This window comes from Apteryx mantelli, chromosome 30, assembly GCF_036417845.1.
Source record: "Apteryx mantelli isolate bAptMan1 chromosome 30, bAptMan1.hap1, whole genome shotgun sequence".
Taxonomy (NCBI): Eukaryota; Metazoa; Chordata; class Aves; order Apterygiformes; family Apterygidae; genus Apteryx; species Apteryx mantelli.
This window is the reverse complement of record NC_090007.1, coordinates 5,448,103-5,468,988: the sequence shown is the minus strand read 5'-3', so window position 1 is coordinate 5,468,988 and position 20,886 is coordinate 5,448,103. Positions and strand designations below refer to the sequence as shown.

The following is a 20,886-nucleotide window of genomic DNA, read 5'->3' as shown; positions in this document are numbered from 1 at the left end:
GGGCTCCTGGAGGTCCTGTGAGGAAGGCAGGGAGCGACTTGCTGGGAAGCCCAGAGGTATCTGGGCAAGGACACGTCATGGTGGAGCTGGTGGTTCTTTGGGTCGGAAGAGCCGGAGGTGCCGAGTGTGTACGTCACCCCCTCCAGGTCTGTGTCAGATTTAGGCTGTCATTTTAAGACTGAACTTCTTTAACCTTGATTGAAGGTTTTTGATGATTAAACACCCACTGAAAGCCACCCTGTCCTTCCGAGGTCAGCCTGGTTATTTGAAAGCAGGTACCTTGCTGGAAGCTGGCGCTCGCTTTGGGCCGAAGGGGCTCCCGTCTTTGGGAGCGGGATGTGGGTCCCCTTGCTGGAAATCGCAGGGGCAGAGCCGGGGCGAGGGAGCGGCTCTCGCTGCCCGGCTGCGCCCCAGCAAAGCACCTTTCAGCAGCTCCCTGGTGTTGTTGCTTGACGCCTCTGGCTGTTATCGGCCGAGCAGAGGGGACAAAGCTGTCATGTCGGAGCCGCTTGGTGAACATGATCCCTGGCCCGGCCGCTGCTGCAGAGGTTGGAGGGAGCATCCAGCCTCTGTCCTCGCAGTCCAGGCTCTTCACGAGCGCTGTGTGGGCAAAACCCTTCTTTGCAGGGCTGGATAAACTCACGGGGAGTGGAGACCCCCCGTCCACCTCCCTGCTGCTCTGCAGTTTTTCCTCCTGGGCTTTGGCCTTGCCTTGGTGCTTTGGCCGCCCAGCGTTGGTGCCCATCTCATGGAGGTGCGAGGTCCTGGGGCTCTTGCTGCGTCTTGTGTGGCTGGAGCGAGCTGGCTGCCCCGGCCCTTCCCACTCGTGCAAGGGCAGTGAGCTAAAGCTCTCCCCAGCCTGCGGCCCCTGGGTGCCAGCGAGCGGACGGGTAAATAGAGTGAGGACCAGGACTGGGGCCAAGGAGCAGGGCTGGGACTTGTCCCCTGCATCCCACCGCCATCCACAGGCACCGGAGCAGCATTTCGGAGCGACCTGCCGGGTGGCAGCACCGGGCTGGTGGCAACATGCGAGTCCCAGTTCCTGCTGCTGGAGCTTTGTGGCTTCACGTGCCCAGAAGAGCCGGGATGGGCAGGGAGCTGCCCAGAGCCATCGACCTCGCTGCTGCTCCTCTGAGCTCCCCCAGCCCTTGCTCCTGCGGCGTTGCATGAAAAAGAAATGAGGGGGACGTATTTTTAGCTCGGTTATTACTTAGCAGTGGGGAAGATGCAGTGGCAGCGCACAGCTGGTGAGCAAACCCTCTGCTAGGGATGACTCCGAGGGGCCAAATCACCTGGCAGCTCCCAGCCTGGCCTTGCCCTGCCCCGGGGAGAGGGGACAAGGGCTGGGGTGCAGGGGGTGCTCACCTGTGTCCCCACCCTCAGGGCCATGCAATGGAGCACAGAAGAAAGTAGAGGGTTTTTAAGGATTTTTTTATTATTATTTTTATTTTTTTAAAAAAAAAGCCCCTAAATTCTATGGCTTCAAGGAAGCATCAGAGAAATTTAAATGCAATTTCTGTACACTTTTGTCTTAAAGCAATAACTAAACTCGCAACAGAACAAACGCCCTCTGCTTCGGAGCTACACACGTACAACCTCAGGATTCGGCCTCCTCCCTGGAAGGACGCTACGTCGCGTGGGGCCGTGCCGCTGCTCGCCAGGGAGAGGTTGCAAAGCCGGAGGAGGGGGGGGAGACTCCCGCAGCTGCGACCCTTCCCCACCGCATGGCTCCTCTTCGGCCTCTGCCTGGGTTTGTCTGAAACGATGCTCTGAGAAGGGTCCGCTTCCAGCGACGATTTAAGGCGATTTTTGTTTGTTTGCCTTGTCGGAGGAACAAGGGCAAACGTCGCACATCGCCCCTCACCCAGGGCCTCGGCGCGGGGGGGCGAAGGCGCTAGCAGCAGTCGGGCTGCCCTGGCTGCCCCTTCCCAGCCCTCCCCAGCCCCTGTCGAAGCCGGTACCGAAGTGGGGCCGAAGGCTCGGCTGGGACTCGGCCACAGGTGGGTTAAATCCCTAAGTGAGGAAGAAGAGGGGCTGCAGCCTTGCTCCAGGGCCCAGTGTGGGGCCATATAGGCTGGTGCCGGAGACTCCCGGCCCGGCGCGGCCTCAGGGTGGGGATGGACGGACAGACATCCCACCTTTTGGAGCTGCCACCACCCCTGGCGATGGTGGGGTTGGACAAATGCTTCGAGGCAGCCACAGATGGTCCTGTTCTCCCCTCCCGCCCCCCCCCCCATCTCAGCATAGCTTCGGCCCCCTCTGTTGGGGCAAAACAACAGGATTTTGGTAAATACAAGCGTGCCCCCTCCCAACCCTCCCTCGCCCCCCCAAAATGTGTCGTGAGCAATACACACAGCAGCGCACGGGTTAAGTCACGTGGGAAAGCTGTAGTGGCCCTGGGGGCTGGCTAGGAAGAGGGGTGTGTGTGCGTGTGTGTGCATGTGTGTGCGCGTGTGAACATTGCTAAAAATCCAGTTTCAAACCGCAAAGTCACCACCGGCCCCCTGACGCCCCCGAGCAGCTCCTAGCCCCGGGGTCAGTCCCTGCCGGCCCTCGCTGTCGGCCCCGGGGGCACTCGGCCACAGCCAGGAGCCGGGCCAAACGGCGAATGGTTCGTTTTTACAAACCGAGCCCAATAAAACGACTCCGCTGATGTGCGGCTGCAGAGAGCGGCCGTGCCGGGTGGGGTGGGGTGGGGGGGGTCCGTGCTACCCCCCTGTGCTGCTCAAAACACCTAAAGCTGTCACAGAAACGAAGCCGGTCCCCGTGCGCCCGGAGACATCACAGAGCCAGCGGTAAGACATATAAATTTTTTTTTTTTTTTTCTACCTTGTCCTGCAACGTCCCTTCACGGGTCCCTTTGGTCTCGGCCAGGCGGCTCCGGCCATTTGCCGCCTGGCACCAGCCGGGCAGGACAGCGCCCAGCCGTCCTGGCCCCGGGAAGCACCGACCTGTTCACGGCAAGACCGAACATCGCTTGTATTGCTAGCAAAAGTGCATTGTAAAATGAAGTGTAAACGAGTTCCCCCCCCAAACCAAACCCCCCCCCCCCCCATCACCACCACGCTGCACCGTACCAGAGCCCTGGCGCTGCTCGTCACCGAAGGGTCTGACCCAAAGAGGAGCGAAAGCAAAAGGGGAGGGATGGGAGTTTGGGGGGGGGGGGGACCTAAAGAAACAGCGGAATTCGGTAACACTGAAGATGACGGTCAAAGACTGACAACTCAGCACGCTGCACCGAGACTCACTTTAAATTAACTTAAGAGACAAAGAAGCAACAGGAGAAAAAAAAAAAAAAAAAATCCTCCTTAGCCCACCGCTCTCGACTTTGTCTTCTGCTTCTTCTAAGACAGCGACGTTTCGGAGTCCGTAGAGTTGATCCCTGTTTCCAAACTAGTTAGAGACTCAAAAGCAAGTGACGCTGCGGATTTGTTTCGGTTTCTTTTCCTTTTTCCTTTTTTTTTCTTTTTTTTTTCTTTTTCTTTTTTTCTTTTTTGACGGACGCAGGAACTTCAGCGAAGTCGGGCTCGGTTCGAGCAAAACAGCCCCGCGCTGGGCGAGCGGCGGCGGCGGCGGCAAGGACAAGCAGTTTGGGGGGGGGAGGCCCCGCTCCCCGCCTGCGCGCGGGGCGCCAGGGGGGAAGCCGCCCGGCTCGGCCCGACCCGGCCTGGCCCGCGCCCCCTCGGCCGAACCGAGGCGAAGCCGCCCGCCGGCTCCGCGCGGAAACATCCGGCCGCGGCCAGAGGGAGAGGAGCCATCGCGCACGCCGCTCCACCCGGCGCCGGCAGCTCACTTCCGCCGCTTGGTGGTTTTCCTCTTCCTCCTCTTGAAGAAACAGCAGCACCTGGGAGGGGGGGGAGAGAGGGAGACACTGTCAGAGTCCGGGTGCTGCTTTGTGCCCCCCCCCCATAAGCCCCCAGCCGGGCTCCGGGATGAGCCGCCCCATGGGTCACGGTGGCCCCACACGGGCAGCGCTGTCCCTGAGGGCAGGTGGCACTGGGAGAGCAGCGCCGGCCACAGCCAAGGGCCCCCCCGGCTGGATCCAGGGAGCCCCCGGGGCAGGACAGCGGCTCCCCAAGCCGGGGGGTGTGTGTGTGTGTGGGGCCCATGTCCCCCCCCAGGTGCTGGGTTTGGGGAGGCCTCGTGGGCCTGGGGGGGGGGGGGGCGGTGGGGCGCCTCGGCAGGGTCCCCGGGGAGCGGGTGGCAGCGGGGTGTCCCCCCCCTCCTTACTTTGTATCGTCTGTCACCTCCACCTCGGTGGGGGCTGTGATGGGGGCGTTCGAATGGCCTGCGGTCGGGTCGTCCGTGTTCAGCTCGCCGTTGGTGGAGCTCATCACCTGCGGAGAGGCGAGCGTCGGCGCCGGCGCAGCGCGGGGGGCTGCTCTGAGCCTCGTCCCCCCCCCCCCCCCCCATCTCCCGGCCCAAGGGCCCTGGCATCCCGCGGAACCGCAGGCCGAGGAGCTGCCATGGCCTCCCTGCCGCTGCCCCGAGCGAGCCGAGCTGCCCCGGAGCCCCAGTGCGGACCCGCAGGATGAGGCCCGCGCTCAGCCTGAAAGCGGCGCCTGGGCTCGGCCGCCGCGAAAAACCCAAGCCGGCCCCCGAGCGGCTCCGTCACCTCATGTGCCCAGGGAGGTTTGGTGTCCCCCCCCCCCATCGGCGGGTCTCCACGGGAGGGCCGAGCCGCTCCGCCCTGACGAGGCCGCTCAGCCCTTCCCGAACTCATCACATGGACACAGCTGCCACCACCGCGGCAGCAGGGCGGATTTGAGCTCTAACAGCCCGAAACAAGCCCTGAGCCCCCCCCATCCCTGTCCCCATCCCCATCCCCGCCGGCTCCCCCCTGCAGCACTGCCGGGGCACAGCCGGAGGACGGGCGGGAGCTTTGCCGCAGCAGGAGCAGGGACAGCCACCGGCACAGAGCGGGGACGCGCTACGGGAAGAGCGAGGCAGAGCGCGAGGCGGCCACGCAACGGCTGCGACAGGGACGGCAGCTGGACACGACGCCCGGGACACTGCGCCCGCGGAGAAGCTTTCCCCCGGAGCAGCGGAGGCAGGAGCAGACGGCGGGGATGGAAGCAGACATGGAGCAGAAGAGGAAGCAGCAGCAGCAGCAGGAGACGAGGGGGATTTGCCGTGGCCCAGCAGGGCACACAGCACGGCCGCTCCGCCGCCGCTCCGGGAACCGCGCGGGCTCGGCTCTGACCACCCGGCAGCGGAGAGCGGAGGGCTGCGAGGCCGGCGAGCTGCCGGCACGGATGCAGGATGGAGGCGGGGAGCCGAGGCCAAGGGGGCTCCAAGCCTTCGCTCCGTTTGAGTAACGGAGGCCAGGGAAAAATCCCCACCTGGGATAACGCCCCGGCGCTCGGCACCGCTGGGACGGGCAGCGCCGGGGGCAGAGCTCGATGCCTGCCCAGTCCCTCGCGCCAGCGCGTGGCCCAGAGCCAGCAACCTGCCCTGAGCTGCCCCCCGAGTGGCTCCAGCAGCCCCAAGGAGCCCGGTGGCCCCCGGCAAGCTGTGCCACCCTCGTCTGCCAGCCGCCAGCAAGGCCCTGCGCGTCACGGGCCGGGCAAGCGCAGCCCCCTGCGTCCGTACGTTGCATCCTAGGCAAGACGCTGGGCGTGCAGAGCCCTCACGCCATCCCGGGGTGGAGGAAAGGGGGCTGCCGCCCCAGCACGGCCGCCCCTCGGCCCGCGCGCAGACGTGGCCGTGCAGGCAGGGTGCCGGCAGGTCTCGTGGCGCAGGCTGGATCGGCCCCCGCCCTCGCGCGCCCGCCCCTGCCCTCGGCGCGTGGTTGCGTGTACCTGGACGGACCCCCCGAGCCTGCCGGCTGCCAGGTGAGCTCCCAAAGGCTCCTCGGCAGGCTGCCCAGCGGCCTGAGGATCCCACAACTCCGTCCCCTCGGGAGGCTGCTCGCGACCGGCAGGAGGAACAGAATGAAAAGAAACAAAAGGAAAAAAACAACAAAAAAGAGGAAGAATGGGGAAGAGAAAGGAGACGTGGAAGGGAGGAGCGGCGAAAGGAGTCGAGAAAATAAGACATGCAAAAGCAAAACCATGACCAGAGCAGCTCGAGGTTGTGATTGCGGCGAGGCTGCGGCGCAGCATCGCCCCGGCGGCTCCCTGCAAGTCACCGCTGCGCTCCCGCGGGGTCCGCGCCCGTCCTGCCGCGTCCACGCGCGCGCCGGCACGCTCGCCCTGGGCATTCCCGAGGATGCACTGCCCCGGGGGCTGGCATCACTGCGCTTCAAAGCCGGTTGGGACAGTGGGGCTGCTCGCCGTGCGGGAAAAGGCAGGCGGGTGGAGGCGACGCTGCCGAGCGCTCTCCCGCGGTCGGAGGCAGACGTGGGGCAACTGCGAGGAACCGAGCTGTGCCGCAAGCGGAGGGCGCCGGGCTCCTCAGCTTTCCCACAGCACCGGCTCGCCCGCCGGGCGAACCCTCGCCGTGGTGAACGTGACACTGCCCTGCGGGTCCCTGGCGCCCCAGGGTGGAAACTGCTCTCGCGCCGCCCCTCTGGCTACGGGAGTTTTGTGCTTTGCTTCTCCCACTGCCCTCAAGAAGGGAAGTCTAACGGCATTTCTCAGCGGCTGGAGGCAGAGAGCAGCTCTGACCACAAACGGGTTCCCCGGGATGAGCCGGAGGCGCTTGGAGACGTTCCCCTCTCCATAAAGAAGCGCTGCCCTGCCGCCGGCCAGCGCGAGCCAGGGCTGCGCCAAGCTCCCCGTGCTCGGCCCGGAGCGGCAAGGGCACCGCTGGGCCGACGCGCGGGTGAGGGAGACCAGGGTGCTGCACCCGCTGCTCCAGCAGCCCTTTTGCAGCCGCTCTGCTCCCCTTGGTGGTTCGGGCCAAGAGCACGAGGTCTGTGCAGGAGCGGTGGGGAAATGCGGGAGCTCCCGTTCCCTGCGTGTTCCCTGCGCGAGGGTACGGACAGGCTCCGAGACCAGGGCTGGGATGCTCCGGGACTGCAGTCCTGCTCTCCCACAGCCTCCCAGGCTGGGTGCTGCCTGCGCCCATCCCTCTGCCCCAGGGTGGCTCCAGGCTTGGCCCCAAATGCCCTGCTGGTTCCAGGGCGAAGCTGGTCCCTTCTCCGGCACGGGGGCACAGGCTGCCCCTCAAATCATCCCCGAGGCCCTGACAGTCCTCTCCCTCGTCCCGTGTCCCCATCCCAACCACACAAGAGACGTGGCGCTGTGCCACAGTGCGCAGGCTCAGCTTCCCCGCTGGCACCAGGAATATTGTCCTCCATGCGGAGGTGGCTCAGCCCGTACCGTGCCGGCACCCACCTTCCGGCCAAGGCTAAACCTTGCAGCTCACTAGCTGGAGGCCAGGCCTGGCACTTCCCAGCTGCGCTACAGCCTCTCCCAGCTGCTTCCTTCTGCTCCCGCCAGGCTGCCCGGCCCCACAGACACAGCCCTGGGTCCCCCGCGAGCCACAGACCCAGATCTGCAGGGAGGAAGCTCCCCCACGGATTGCACTGGGGAGAAAGGACGCCCCGGTCTCTGCCTCCATGCAGAAGCTTTGGTGGGGTCTGTGGGCCAGACGCCCAAGCTGCGCACGTCCGCGGTCCCGTGCCCCGGCCGGGGCGGCGCCGTCGCTCACCTGGTGTTTGGTGTGTGGCTGTGCTTTGTCTCTGTTTGGCGGCTGCACCTGCACCTCGCTGTGCATCGTGCCGATGGGGGTAGGCTGGGGACACGACAACAACATCAGCTGTGGCCGAGCCGCTCTCCCGCCGCCTGCCACCGCCGGCTCCCAGAATCAGGGCCCAATCTCAGCCCCAGCTCCAGCCCCAGCAGCTCCACGCCTGGTGTGGCTGTGAAGAGCCCACGGAGGTGCCCACGGTGGGAGCCCAGGTGCCAGCTCAACTGTTGGGTTCCCCTCGCCTCCAGTAAGCCTCAAATTTCTGGGTCGCAGCTTTAACTCAGAGGCACCAGGGCCCAGGTTTGGAGCTGGCTGCTGATGTCAAGTGAGGACAAGTGGAGCTCATCTCTCAGGCATGGAAGCGTGTAGCAGGGATGACTGCCGACCTGCATCTTTCCTGGCTGCTGCCGTGGACCACGCTGACTCCCTGCCACACCACCCACCTCTCCCCCACCCTGGGGCCCTGCCTTGCGCCAGCACCCTCGGCCAGCCAGCAGCTCCCTCTCCACTCACCAGCGGTTTCCCTGCCCAGTCGTATTCATAGTCGAACACGTAACCATTCCTCTCAAACAAGTCTGTGAAGAGCTTCCGCAGGTAGTCATAGTCCGGCTTCTCAAAGAAATCCAGCCGCCGTACGTAGCGCAGGTACGTGGCCATCTCCTCTGTGGGGACAGACTGGGCTCAATTTGGGCAGGGGGATGAGGTGCCAAGCCAGCAGGCGCTTGGGACTGGGGGCCAGGCTGGGGACGGGGACAAGCCACACAGAGTGCCCTCACCTGGGAAGTTCTCACAGAGCACCTCCACCGGTGTGGCTCGCTTAGTGTCACCGATCTTCTGATACCTTTCCTTTAATGTGTCAGCCTGGCAGAGAAAAAGGAGCAGGTCAGCACGAGGGCTGGGCACGTCTCCAGGAGAGAGGAAGGTGCTGGGTGCCATCAGGCAACAAATGGGGTGTTGGTCCCCCTTTTCCAGCTAACAGTGAGAGCTCAATCCCAGGGAATCCCCTCACCCAGGGCAGGTTTGCAGGTGAACACTGGGGAGCTCCATTCCGGGACAGCCACTGTGACAGCAGCCAGGACAGTCGCAAAGCGGGGACACCTACAGCCGTTCAACAGAGACCCCCGCACAGCAAGGGCCTGGCACAGAGCTCAGAGCAACAGTCCCTGCAGCCGGCAGGGCGCCAGCCCTCCACCATCCCGGAGGCCAGAGGCCAGATCCAGCCCCAGCCCTGCTAACACTGACCAGACCCACGAGGCCGAGGTGGACCTGGCAAATAACCAGGTCTGAGATCTGCCTGGCAGGAACGGCCCTGTCCGGATCCCCAGTCCCTCTCCACGGAGCCAGGCAGCTGTTTCAAGGAGGGAAGGCCTCATCTGAGTGCTGAGAATCTACGTGCACGCCCCTGAGCCACAGGTCCATGTCCCCAGCCTTCGCGCCATGCCCAGAGCCACCAGAAAGGAGCTGCCGCTGGTCCCCAGGGTTCAAGGGAATTTGAGGGTTCCCCCCGGCACAGGACCAGGGAGCGACTGTTCTTCCCCGGGAGGATCCTGCAGTGCCTGCAGTTACTCAGGAGACTCTCTTGCACCCTTAGAGCCTCCCCCGTGGACCCCAACACTGCCCACGCCAGGGAGCAGCCGTTCCCAGGGACAGCGGGAGCCGGCAGTTACCTTGAGGCCTTGCCAAGGAAGGCTCCCGCGGAGGAAGTACATAAACATGTGCCCTAACGCTTCCAGGTCATCCCTGCGGCTTTGTTCTGCGAGGGGAGAAACAAGTCACGGGCGCGTTCCTAACACGGCTGTCTTCTCTGCCCGTCTCCCCTGTCCCCTCCAGCCCCTGCAGCACCCCACGTCCCCTGCCAGCGCCCCAGGCTGAAGAGCAGGAGAGGCAGTTTGCCCCCAGCCCCATCTCTGGCAGGGGGAGCTTGCACCCCGCGGCCCCCTTCCCTCTCCTGCCGGGCGGAGAGGCTGTGGTGGCCGGCGTGCGCTCACCTTTCCCGAGGTGGGTGTTGATGCTCATGTAGCGTGCTGTCCCTGTCAGGCTCTTGTGCTCTCGGTAGGGGATGTGTTTTTTGGTCTCGGGGTCAATATATTCTTTGGCCAGGCCAAAATCGATGATGTGGATGGTGTGCTGCCGCTTGCTCCCCGGCCGCCCCACCAGGAAGTTCTCTGGCTTGACGTCTCTGTAGATCAGGCTTTTGGTGTGGACGTACTCCATCCGTGTGATCTGGGGGCAGGGGTGGGGACATCAGCAGCCGGCCCCGGCTACACTCCTGGCATCCCTCACCCCGGGCCAGCAACTCCCCTGGCAGTGCTCCCCTCCGGCTGTATGTCACACCGGGGCAAAAGGACGGGCAGAACAGGTCCTCCAGCCCTCTAAGACAGGCTGCGTCTCTGGCGAGAGATGGCTGCTGTGCTTGGAGAGGGGCTGTGTGGGGGGGAGCCAGAATCCTGCCATGGGGACAGGTCGGCCAGAGCCGCCCGGCACAATCCAGGCTTGGGGACACGGTTAACAGTGCTCCCCATATCACTCCTACATCACGGAGAAGGTGAGGCATGGAGAGAGCAGTGACTCCCTGCAGGCAGTGTCTCCTCTGGCCCTTCCCATTCCTCCTTTCCCTCCTCTTCCCTGCTGGATCCTGACAGAGCCCGGCCTCCCCGCCCACGTATCGCTCCTCTCCCCCAGGGTGGCTTGGGTGAGCGGCGCAGAGCGGCACGCGAGGCGGAGGCACTGTGCTCACCAGCTGGATCGCGATCATCAGGACGGTCTTGAGCGTGAAGGTCCGATCACACAGATCAAAGAGGTCTTCCAGGCTGGGTCCTAGCAGCTCCAACACCATGGCGTTGTACTTCCCGCAGGGGCCGAAGTAATAAACCTGAGGAATTCCTTCTGCAAAAGACAGAGCCAGGGCTGTCAGCGGTCGCGGCGGGGCTGAGCAGCACACGGCCACGCTGTCACGGCCATGCCGTTTCCGGAGCCAGGATGGGGGCTGCTGGCAGCGGAGGTCTCTGCACCACCCTCCCTCCACGCCACAGACAGCCCGGCTCTGCTCTGCTCTGGCAGGAGGCAGGAGGAGGCAGCTCCATCTGCATCCCTGACTCTGCGGCAGGGGAGGCGGGGAGAAAGGAACTAAATAAAAAGGGATCAAAGATTCGATGTGGCTCTGTGTAAAATCGGCCTCTCTCAGCTGAGCAGATGGGCAGCTTTTAGGCTGAGGAGCAAAGTTGCAGAGTCATATTCGTACGAAGCCTCCCCTTCTGAGCCGTGTCGCCCAGGCGGCCAGCTCCCACCCCGGCAGCGTGGCCCCGGCCCCGTACCTGCATTGCCGAGCTGTTTGTAGAATCGATACTCCAGGTGCAGCTGGGGGGCCCGGGATTTGATGGGTTCCTTGAAGGAGAGAACGAGAACAGTTAAGGCTGTTTGTTGTAGAGAGCAGGATGTTAGGGAGGTCTGGGCGTCAGACACCTCCTTCGCACGCTTGCAGCAGCTGGGGCATGTCACGGCCGCTGCAGAGCCGAGAGCATTTGGGGCTGAGAAGAACCGGTACAAAATGGAGATGAAGCCTCAGGGGACGAGGAGAGAAAACCAGCCCACGTGGGAACCAGATCCACCTCCTTCCAGAGAGATCCAGGTGCTGGGGTAGGCATTAACGGGACCAGGTATTAACAGCAACCAGCCTCTCCTCGTGGTCTCTCTGCTGCTGGTACCGGCTGAAGTGCTGGTAAGCACAGCACAGACCACAGGAAAGCCCTGGGAAAGCGAAGACCCAGATGGTCTCTCCCCAGGCCTGGACCTCCCCACTCGCAATGACGCTCGTTGCTTTGCATGCCCTAAATTCCTAAAGGTGAGGACAACTCCCCTGCCCAGCCATCGTTCCCCTACCCAGCCATTGCCCATCGCAACTGGTTCGGCTTGACCCAGGTTCACAGGCTGGGCCAGGTGAGCAATCACCTTCCCGGGTGGCCCAAACATCAGCCCCCACCAACAACCCGAGGAGGGAGAGAAAGGACTCACCAATTTGATAGCGACGTATTCGTTCGTGTAGAGGTTCTTCCCTGCAGGGAGAGACAAGAAAAAGGTGATTGAGAGCCAGCGAGCCTTTGCGCTAACCCCACATCACACTCGCTGCCGTCCCCCGAGGGCTTCGGGGCTGCAGAACGTCCCGAGCAGGTTCGGCAGCTCCCAGAACATGGAAACAGACCTGGAGGCACGAGCGAGAACAGGATCGCACTGCGTGGAGTTGCGACACGCCTGTTAATTACCCCCAGATGGGCTACCCGGATTCCTCCGGGATTGGCAGCCTCCCGGTTAACGTTGGGGTGACCGAAGCCAAGTTTGCTGGGAGGGGGCAGCCTCCCACTCCGGGCCTGCAGGGACGTAACCGGCCACGGCAGGAGCAAGGCTGGGGCTTGCCGTTTCTCCTAGCTACGTGCCTGCATGGAGAGGGCAATGCCTCCAACCGCTCCTCCTCGGAGGGCTGGTGCCCTGCCCTGGAGGAGATGCCCGGCGTCTGTGGGCAGTGGTTTGGGGCAGCGGGACCATGCAGAGGGTCAGAGGGAGGAAAGACTCCCAGAAGCACATGGGCGGCTTGAGGTGCTGCAGCTGGCTGTGGTTCAAGGACACCGCAGGGAGCTGGAAATCCCTTACCCAGGGCTGGCGTCACTCCTGGGGATGGCGCTACAGGAAGGCGCAAGGCAGCACTCCCCACTTTGGCCTCCCCCTCAAGACCCAAACCACAGGGCTGAAAACCTCTCTCTCCACAGCTCAAACTCCAGGCTCTGGGACACTGCAGACCCATGTCCTCTGCTCCCGAGAGAGCTCATGCTTTGGGGAGGTCTTCTCCAGCACAGACCCACACAGAGCTCCAGCTGAGGGAGCAGCAGCCAGTGTGAAAAACCATGCCAGCCCACACACAAGGCATCTGCTCCCCAACTCAGCCGCTCTGTGGGGTCTCTGCAGCAGGACAAGCTGTGCAGAGAGCTGTCCCGGCAAGTTCTCTGCCTCCTGCAACCTCTGAAAGCTGATCGCACCACTGCATCACTGGAGAGGAACGGCTACATCTTCTCCTTGCCCATGGGGCCTCAGGAGAGAGGATCCAGGCTGGGCAGCGGCCTTGGGGCTGGTGGCAGCCCTGCAGCCACTGATTTACACCAAGACCATGGCACAAAGCCTGGCTGGTTTGGATGCCTGGGCTGGCAGGGCAGCAGCGACGTGCTTCATGGTGACGGCAGCAAGGTGAAGGCTCCTGGGTAGCCCAAGGTGCAAAGAGCTGCCCGAACCCTTTAAAGCAGCTGCCCCAATGCAAGTGGGGCAGTAAGGGTGCGTGCTGGGTGAGAGCTGTTGCTCCCAAGGGACCCACGAGCCCACGCTGGCTGGGATGCTCTGCACCCCTGAGTGCCGTTCCCCAGGCACACACCCCAGCTCTGTACCAGCACGCTCCATCTGCTCCATCCCCATCAAGGTCAGACGTGGTCTCTGCCCACCCACAGGGCTGATGAGCCCTCCCACCCCCTCTCCTGGCAAGGAGCACAGCAGTCAACGCAGGGTCTTCCCACCACCTGAACTGCATACGGGATGGGAAAGCTGCAGTGGGCGCTTCCGGCACCTCTGTTGCTGCCAGGCCCGGAGCACTGCTCACCCCTGCCTGTTTCCACCCACCCGGAGACAAGACCAGAGCTCCCAAAGCAAGCCTCAGCCCCACAACGCTGGTGCCTTTCCCAGGTGAGAGCAGTTCGATTGTGTGTGTGTGTGTGTGTGTGTGTGTGCGTGTGTGCATGAACGTATACTTGTGCATGCGTGCTGCTAGCTCGTTTGAGTCTCCCACTCCGTCCTCTGCTCATCCGGATGCTATCACTCGCCTGAGGATGCCGGCGAAGCCAAGGCATCCAGAGGAGCTCACGTCACCGATGAACTCATTAACTCCAGGACAAATTCCTCTGGCTGGGACGGAGCTCTGGGGAGCTGTGGGCTCTGGCCATGTCCCAGAGCTGCAAGGACCAAACTCAATCATGCAGCCTCCCTCCCAAGGAACAGGCAAGGGAACCAAGGCTGGGCTGCAGTTCCTGCACTCAGAGCTCATAATTCCCACTTTAGTTGCCCAGTTAGAAGGATTTGAGGCAGCAGATGATGGAGAATCTCCCCAGCCCCAGGTGATTAATCCCTTGCGGTCTTAACAGAAGAAAAAAACCTCACTTCAGGATATTCGCCTAACACCTGAGACTCAGAGGCAACAAACTCCAACCCCTTTGCTGCAGAGCAGGCTGCACAGGCGGGGCAGGTGCCTTCCTGATGCCACTCCAGGCTGTTTTTCCCTCTGAAAGTATTCCCTATGGATACAGCCACGTTGCAAAGCGCCACCCACTCACACCACGAGAGATCACACCAGCCCAGGAGCAGGTTACACGTGAGCAGGACAGAGAGGTCTGTGCAGGCGCTGGAGGAGGCAGAGGAGCTTGCAGGCCTGTGCAGCGAGCAGGGAAAGCAGCACGAAGGCATGGTCGAGGGGTTGCCTTTGGGCTGAAATACCTGGATGTCTCCTGGCTGCGTGGGGGAAAGGAGGTGTGGACTGGAGAACCAACTGGGGACACTGAAGCATTAGGATTCCCACAGTGACTGTATGTGGGGAGAGGAGCTAGAAACGCCAGTCATTCACCTTCAGCAGTGCCACAAACTCACAGCACATCCCGCTATAGCATGGGGACAGAATCACAGAAGGGTTGAGGTTGGAAGGAACCTCTGGAGATCATCTAGTCCAACCCCCCTGCTCAAGCACGGTCACCTAGAGCACGTTTCCAAGGATTGTGTCCAGACGGCTTTTGAATATTTCCAAGGAAGGGGACTCCACAACCTCTCTGGGCAACCTGTTCCAGTGTGCTGTCACCCTCACAGTGAAGAAGTTTTTTCTCATGTCCAGACAGAACTTCTTGTGTTTCAGTTTGTGCCCGTTGCCTCTTGTCCTATCGCTGGGCACCACTGAAAAGAGTCTGGCCCCATCCTCTCTGCACCCTCCCTTCAGATACTTATACGCATTGATAAGATTCCCCCCTCAGCCTTCTTTTCTCCAGGCTGAACAGGCCCAGCTCTCTCAGCCTTTCCTCATAGGAGAGATGTTTCAGTCCCTTCATCATCTTAGCAGCCCTCCACTGGACTCACTCCAGTAGCAACATGTCTCTCTTGTACTGGGGAGCCCAGAACTGGACACAGTACTCCAGATGTGGCCTCACCAGGGCTGAGTAGAGGGGGAGGATCACCTCCCTCCACCTGCTGGCAATGCTCTACCTAATGTACCCCAGGATACCATTGGCCTTCTTGGCCACAAGGGCACAATGCTGGCTTACAGTCAATTTGTTGTCCACCAGGGCTCCCAGGTCCTTCTCCGCAGAGCTGCTTTCCAGCAGGTCAACCCCCAACCTGTACTGGTGCATGGGGTTATTCCTCCCTAGGTGCAGAACCCTGCACTTGCCTTTGTTGAACTTCAGGAGGTTCCTCTCCGCCCAACTCTCCAGCCTGTTGAGGTCCCTCTGAAGGGCAGCACAGCCTTCTGGTGCATCAGCCACTCCTCCCAGTTTTGTATCATCAGCAAACTTGCTGAGGGTGCACTCTGTCCCTTCATCCAGGTCACTGATGAAGAAGTTGAACAATACTGGTCCCAGTACTGACCCCTGGGGGACACTGCTAGCTACAGGCCTCCAACTAGACTTTGCATCACTGATCACAACCCTCTGAGCTCTGCCATTCAGCCAGTTCTCAATCCACCTCACTGTCCACTCATCTAGCCCACACGTCCTGAGTTTGCCTATGAGGATGTTATGGGAGACAGTGTCAAAAGCCTTGCTGAAGTTAAGGTAGACAACATCCATTGCTCTCCCCTCATCTACCCAGCCAGTCCTTCCACCAGCGAAGGCTATCAGATTGGTTAAGCATGATTTCCCCTTGGTGAATCCATGCTGACTACTCCTGATCACCTTCTTATCCTTCACATGCTTAGAGATGGCCTCCAGGATGAGCTGCTCCATCACCTTTCCAGGGATGCAGGTGAGGCTGACTGGCTTGTAGTTTCCCAGGTCCTCCTTCTTGCCCTTTTTGAAGACTGGAGTGACACTGGCTTTCTTCCAGTCTTCAGGCACCTCTCCTCTTCTCCATGACCTTTCAAAGATGATGGAGAGCGGCCTAGCAATAACATCCACCAGCTCCCTCAGCACTCGTGGGTGCATCCCATCGGGGCCCATGGATTTGTGGGTATCAAGTTCGCCTAAATGATCTCTAACCTGATCCTTTCCTTTCTCCAGACTTTCTCTCTTGCCTCCAGGGTCTGGAATTCCTGAGGGCTGGCCTGAGCAGTAAAGACTGAAGCAAAGGTGGCATTCAGTAACTCTGCCTTCTCTGCATCCTTCGTCACCAGGGCATCCACCCCATTCAGCAATGGGCCCACATTTTCCCTAGTCTTCCTTTTGCTACTGATGTATTTGAAGAAGCCCTTCTTGCTGTCCTTGACATCTCTCGCCAGATTTAATTCCAAATGGGCCTTAGCCTTCCTCGTCGCATCCCTGCATACTCTGACAACATTCCTATAGTCCTCCCAAGTGGCCTGTCCCCCTTTCCACTTTCTGTAGACTTCCTTCTTCTGGTTGAGTTTTGCCAGGAGCTCCTTGCTCATCCATGCAGGTCTCCTGCCTCCTTTGCTCAACTTCCCGCTCATTGGGACACACCGCTCTGGAGCTTGGAGGAAGCGATTCTTGAATATTAACCATCTCGCTTGGACCCCTCTTCCTTCTAGGGCCCTATCCTATGGGATTCTTTCAAGAAGATCCCTGAAGAGGCCAAAGTTTGCTCTCCTGAAGTCCAGTGTTGTGATCATACATTTTGCCCCGCTTCCTCCTCGCAGGATCCTGAACTTCACCATCTCATGGTCACTGCAGCCAAGGCTGCCCCCAACCTTCACATCTCCAACCAGTCCTTCCTCATTTGTTAGTATAAGGTCCAGCAGCACACCCCTCCTCGTTGGCCCCTCCATCACCTGTGTCAGGAAGTTATCATCAATGCTCTCCAGGAACCTCCTGGATTGCTTGTGCCTTGCTGTGTTGTTCCTCCAGCAGATAGCAGGATGGTTAAAGCCCCCCATGAGAACCAGGGCCTGTGATCATGAGGCTACTTCCAGTTGTCTGTAGAAGGCCTCATCTACTTCCTCTTCCTGATCAGGCGGCCTGCAGCAAGCACCTACAACAGTGTCACCCATGCTAGCCCGCCCTTTAATCCTTACCCATAAGCTCTCGACCCGCTCATCGTCCACCCCTAGGCAGAGCTCCATACATTCCAGTTGCTTTCTTGCATAAAGGACAACTCCCCCACCTTGCCTTCCTGACCTGTCCTTCCTAAAGAGCCTGTAGCCATCCATGGCAGCATTCCAGTCATGTGAGCTATCCCACCATGTCTCGGTAACTGCAATGAGATCATATCCATGCGACCGCACACCAAGTTCTAATTCCTCCAGTTTATTCCCTGTGCTGCGTGCATTTGCGTACAGGCACTTCAGAGAGGTATTTGAGCATGGTGACCCTCATGTCGGCCTCAAGCTCCTGCCACATTTATAGCCCAGGCTGATACAGACCTTTCCCACCACCAAAGCCGGACACGGCTGCTCCCATGGAGGGTATGGAAAAGGGAGGATCAGGGAAAGCGTCTAGGAACAAACTGAACTATATATAGTGTCTGCACACCATGCTGCTCACCCCAGAGAGCCGGGGGGCACGAGGAAGGTGGTAAAGGGTTCCTACATCTGGGAAGTGGTAGCACTACCTCTGCCTCAGGTCCACGAAGGAAAAGAATAAAGTAAGAGGTTTCTGAAAATATCTGAATGCTTCTGCTGCCAGAGCCCTCCAGGAAACCGGGCAAATGGGAGTTAATGGTGGCAGGTCCCCCTCCACAGCATGGAAAGCCAGCAGACACGCGATCGCACTCCCTGGCATGTGCGTATCTGACGGAGCTGCATCTGTCTCCTCGGATTTTCTCCAAGCAATTTGCTCAGGGTACAAGCTCCTCCTGGCATAAGATTTCATCTGCTCCAACTGCTGCTCTCCACCTGAAGCAGCAATAAATCCTCTCCGGGTGACATCAGAGCCAGTTGCTGAGAGCCAGAGTCAGCGGCAGGATTACGGGAAGAGGGATGAATGGGAGATATTAACAGAGCAGCTCCTCCCGAGGACGGGCTCTGCAGCCAAACAGTGGCTCAGTCCTGCTCTCTGATGGACAAGGCTGCCTCGCTGAACCTCTCCCATCCCAGGGGACCTTCCCCAAGTCACTCTGTGATGGGGAGGAAAAATGAAATCTCTTAACCATGATTCAGAAGCAGCTGATACGGGAGAAAAGAACAGGAGAAACATCTGGATAGCATGAGGGTATGCCAGACCCAGTGTTTCCAGCCCATCACTGATAGACATTTACTGGGGAGAAGATGGGACATCCCACACACCCATGCATTGCTCAGAAGAGTCCAAGGAAACCCATGGTTCACCGGGAACTTGACTGGGGAAGGGAAGAACTGGAAATCCTAAAGGGCTTCAGTCCAGCCTCCTCACCTCCAGCGGCGAGCACAGCCACACCTGAATTCCCGCAAGGTGGAAAGAAGGGAGGGAGAAATGTGTGCAGAGAACTTATCTTTAATGCACCACAACCTCTGTGTTTTGCAAACTATTGCAAGGGAGAGCAAAACACCACCATGCACCATGCGGGACAGGGTGAGACAGCCCGGCTGGCCAGGCCTGGCTCTGCCCATGACAACAGCACATGCTGTGGCACGGCCACCTGCCCGGGTACACATATGCCCGTGGCCAAGGTGGCTCCAGCCACTGGGCTTTCAAAGGGGCAGCAAGAGGGTGATAGGAAATTTGCTCCATGAGATCAGCTCCGCGGTAGTGCCGCAAAGATGTTTTAGATGTATTTTGACAGGCTTGTTCCACACTGCCACTGCTGCTTTCAGCCTGGGAAATCCTCTGGCCCACCGCTGTCCACCTCTGCCCCCACGGCAGCTTTGGAGATCCTCGCTGGCGGGCAGCAGTCAGAAAACTGGCATTCTCAGGCTCTAGGGCCTGAAGTCAGACAAGCTCATCCTCTTCTGCTCAGCTCTGAGTGTGTAGGACACCCGCAATCCTCAGACACCCCTACGATGCCAGGGGACGAAGATGCCTGGATGAGGACATCCAAAGTCTCTCTGAACCCACTCTTAGGGGTTTGGGGTTGCAGGTTTCCTATCACTGCCCTTGGGGACACGAGCCAGTTAAGTCCCAAAAATTGCTGCTGCCTTCAGAGCAGTAACACGCAACCAGGAAATTCATGGCAGGATTTTCCCTGAGGTTTGGCTGGGTCTGAATACACGCAGGAAGGGAGCAACACAGACCTCGTGGGACACCTGCCACCCTGCCGGTGGGGCAAAGTGAAACACCTGAGGCAGCACAGCAGGGACAAGGCACAGCGCAAGCACTGCCCCTGGGGTGGGGACCCGCAGGCAGGGAGAGGGGAAGGACGCGGGAGCATCCGCAGCAGGGACGGGCTTGGAGACATCCATCCCTGTCCCTGCGAGATGACAGCTGCCCTTTCTCTTCCCGTTAAAAAAAAAGATACAAAGACTAGGACTGGGCTATCAAAGAGAACAAAACAGGAGGGAAAAGAAAAAGTGAAAGAGCAAGGAAGCTCCTGGCTCCTTTCCCCCAGCAGGGCACAGCCCACATAACGGCAACTCCCAGCTCCGGCTGCTCCTGGGAGCAGGAAGGCTGGGAAACGGCTCCTGCGACTGGCCCCCACGCCATCCTCTCCTCCGAGCACTCACAAATAACGAAAACTTTAATATTTAAAAACCGCTGGAGTCCACGAGCTGCCCCGGGGGAGGACACGGTTGCCACTCAGGCAGGAAGCGCCGCATGATTCACAAAAGCAAACGCAGCTTTTAAGAAAAGAAGAGAAATAAAACCGGCAAGAAGGGCGGCAGAAAGATTCGGGTTTGCAAAGAGGCCTCTGCCCTGCTCGCTGCTGGCCGCGCTCACGAGGAAAGCTGCCAGCACCTGCGAGACGCGGCATCAGATCGCGGCAGAGCCGAAGCCACCCGAGGGAGAAGGCGGCCGGACGCGGGGTCCCGCACTCCCTTCCCTCCCCGCCCAGGCACGCTGCTCGTATCGCATTTAAAAGGCGGCCGCCGCTTTCTCTTAACCCCGTGTTAACACCCGAACTGCCCCCCCATTCCCAAGGCGGATTTGGCAGCGGTCGGGTCCGGCACCTGCTCCTGCACATCACGGCCACCCTCCAGCCTCCACGGCCTGGGCATGGAGCCAGGCTCGATCCGCAGCTCCGCGCTGGGCTCCCGGTGCTGCGCACATCCCGATGGTTTCCCCCATGCTGGTGTTTTCGTGTTGGCACGGGGCATGGATGAGCTGCAGCGTGCACGGGGACAGCGCGCGGTGCAGCACAGCGCTGACCATGCCCGGAGCCTCCGCGTGCCCCCATCATCCAACGGGAGCAGAAAGTTGCAGCCGGTTGAGGCAACCTGCCCTTTCCGCTTCTCCTGTCCCCGTGCGACGCCGGCAAGGAGCGCAGGAGAGGGCAGCTCTGGGCGAAGGCGGCCAGGCACCGGCCCAACGCTGAAACCGCGGCAGCCCAAACTCTGAGCAGGCGACGCGAGCTGCATCAACCCAAGCAGCGACAGTTCCTTGGAACGGTATTTTTTTTTTAATACCATCAGAAGAAAAAAAAAAACCCAAAAAAGTTTATTTTAAAATTTGACCTTCCTGTACAGCAGGCTCCGAAAGCCCAAGGGGAAAAATGAGCACGAGCTGCCATTAGCAACAGCAGCAAAGGGACCGGTTAGCAAGCGGCGCGCGGGTTTTTCTCCCTCGTAGCCTCTTACCAAGCCGCCTCCGAGCAGCCGCTGGTACCCGGCAAGTCTGCAACTCCGACACCTTCACCGAGCAGCCCGCTGCCTTCTGAAGGTGTCCGAGCCCTCGGCGACGTGTGGCTGCGTCAGGACGTCCCCAGAGAGCTGACGGCATAAGAGCGTAAAGCACAGCGCGCTCGCGGCCGCCTGGATTTTCTTAGTTACCTTTTGAGGCGCCCAGGATGGAACCGGGAATCTGCACGCCACACGGCGAAAGCCGAGCTTAAAAGAGAGCAGGGCGCTTGGAGACTGACCCCAGCGGTTGCGTGTGGTCGTGTGGCCAGGATCTGTCCCCAGCCCGGCTGCAGTAGTGGCCTGGTACCGGCTCAGATGCT

General features: G+C 60.6%; 1 protein-coding gene across 5 annotated transcripts in view; it reads right to left on the bottom strand.

Annotated features, from left to right (window-relative positions):
- Nucleotides 1-3,228: 3,228 nt before the first annotated feature.
- The window catches only part of CSNK1G2 (casein kinase 1 gamma 2), a 52,262-nt gene continuing 34,604 nt past the window's right edge, over nucleotides 3,229-20,886 (bottom strand). For all 5 annotated transcript variants that reach the window (XM_067312606.1, XM_067312608.1, XM_067312604.1 and 2 more), the window contains 10 exons: nucleotides 11,647-11,687; nucleotides 10,950-11,019; nucleotides 10,373-10,521; nucleotides 9,624-9,858; nucleotides 9,303-9,388; nucleotides 8,412-8,496; nucleotides 8,149-8,297; nucleotides 7,597-7,680; nucleotides 4,231-4,337; nucleotides 3,229-3,844 (listed from right to left, as the gene is read on the bottom strand). In XM_067312606.1, coding sequence (XP_067168707.1) covers nucleotides 3,790-3,844; nucleotides 4,231-4,337; nucleotides 7,597-7,680; nucleotides 8,149-8,297; nucleotides 8,412-8,496; nucleotides 9,303-9,388; nucleotides 9,624-9,858; nucleotides 10,373-10,521; nucleotides 10,950-11,019; nucleotides 11,647-11,687 — 1,061 coding nt within the window. In that variant the 3' untranslated portion in view covers nucleotides 3,229-3,789. The remainder of the gene's footprint in view (nucleotides 3,845-4,230; nucleotides 4,338-7,596; nucleotides 7,681-8,148; nucleotides 8,298-8,411; nucleotides 8,497-9,302; nucleotides 9,389-9,623; nucleotides 9,859-10,372; nucleotides 10,522-10,949; nucleotides 11,020-11,646; nucleotides 11,688-20,886) is intronic.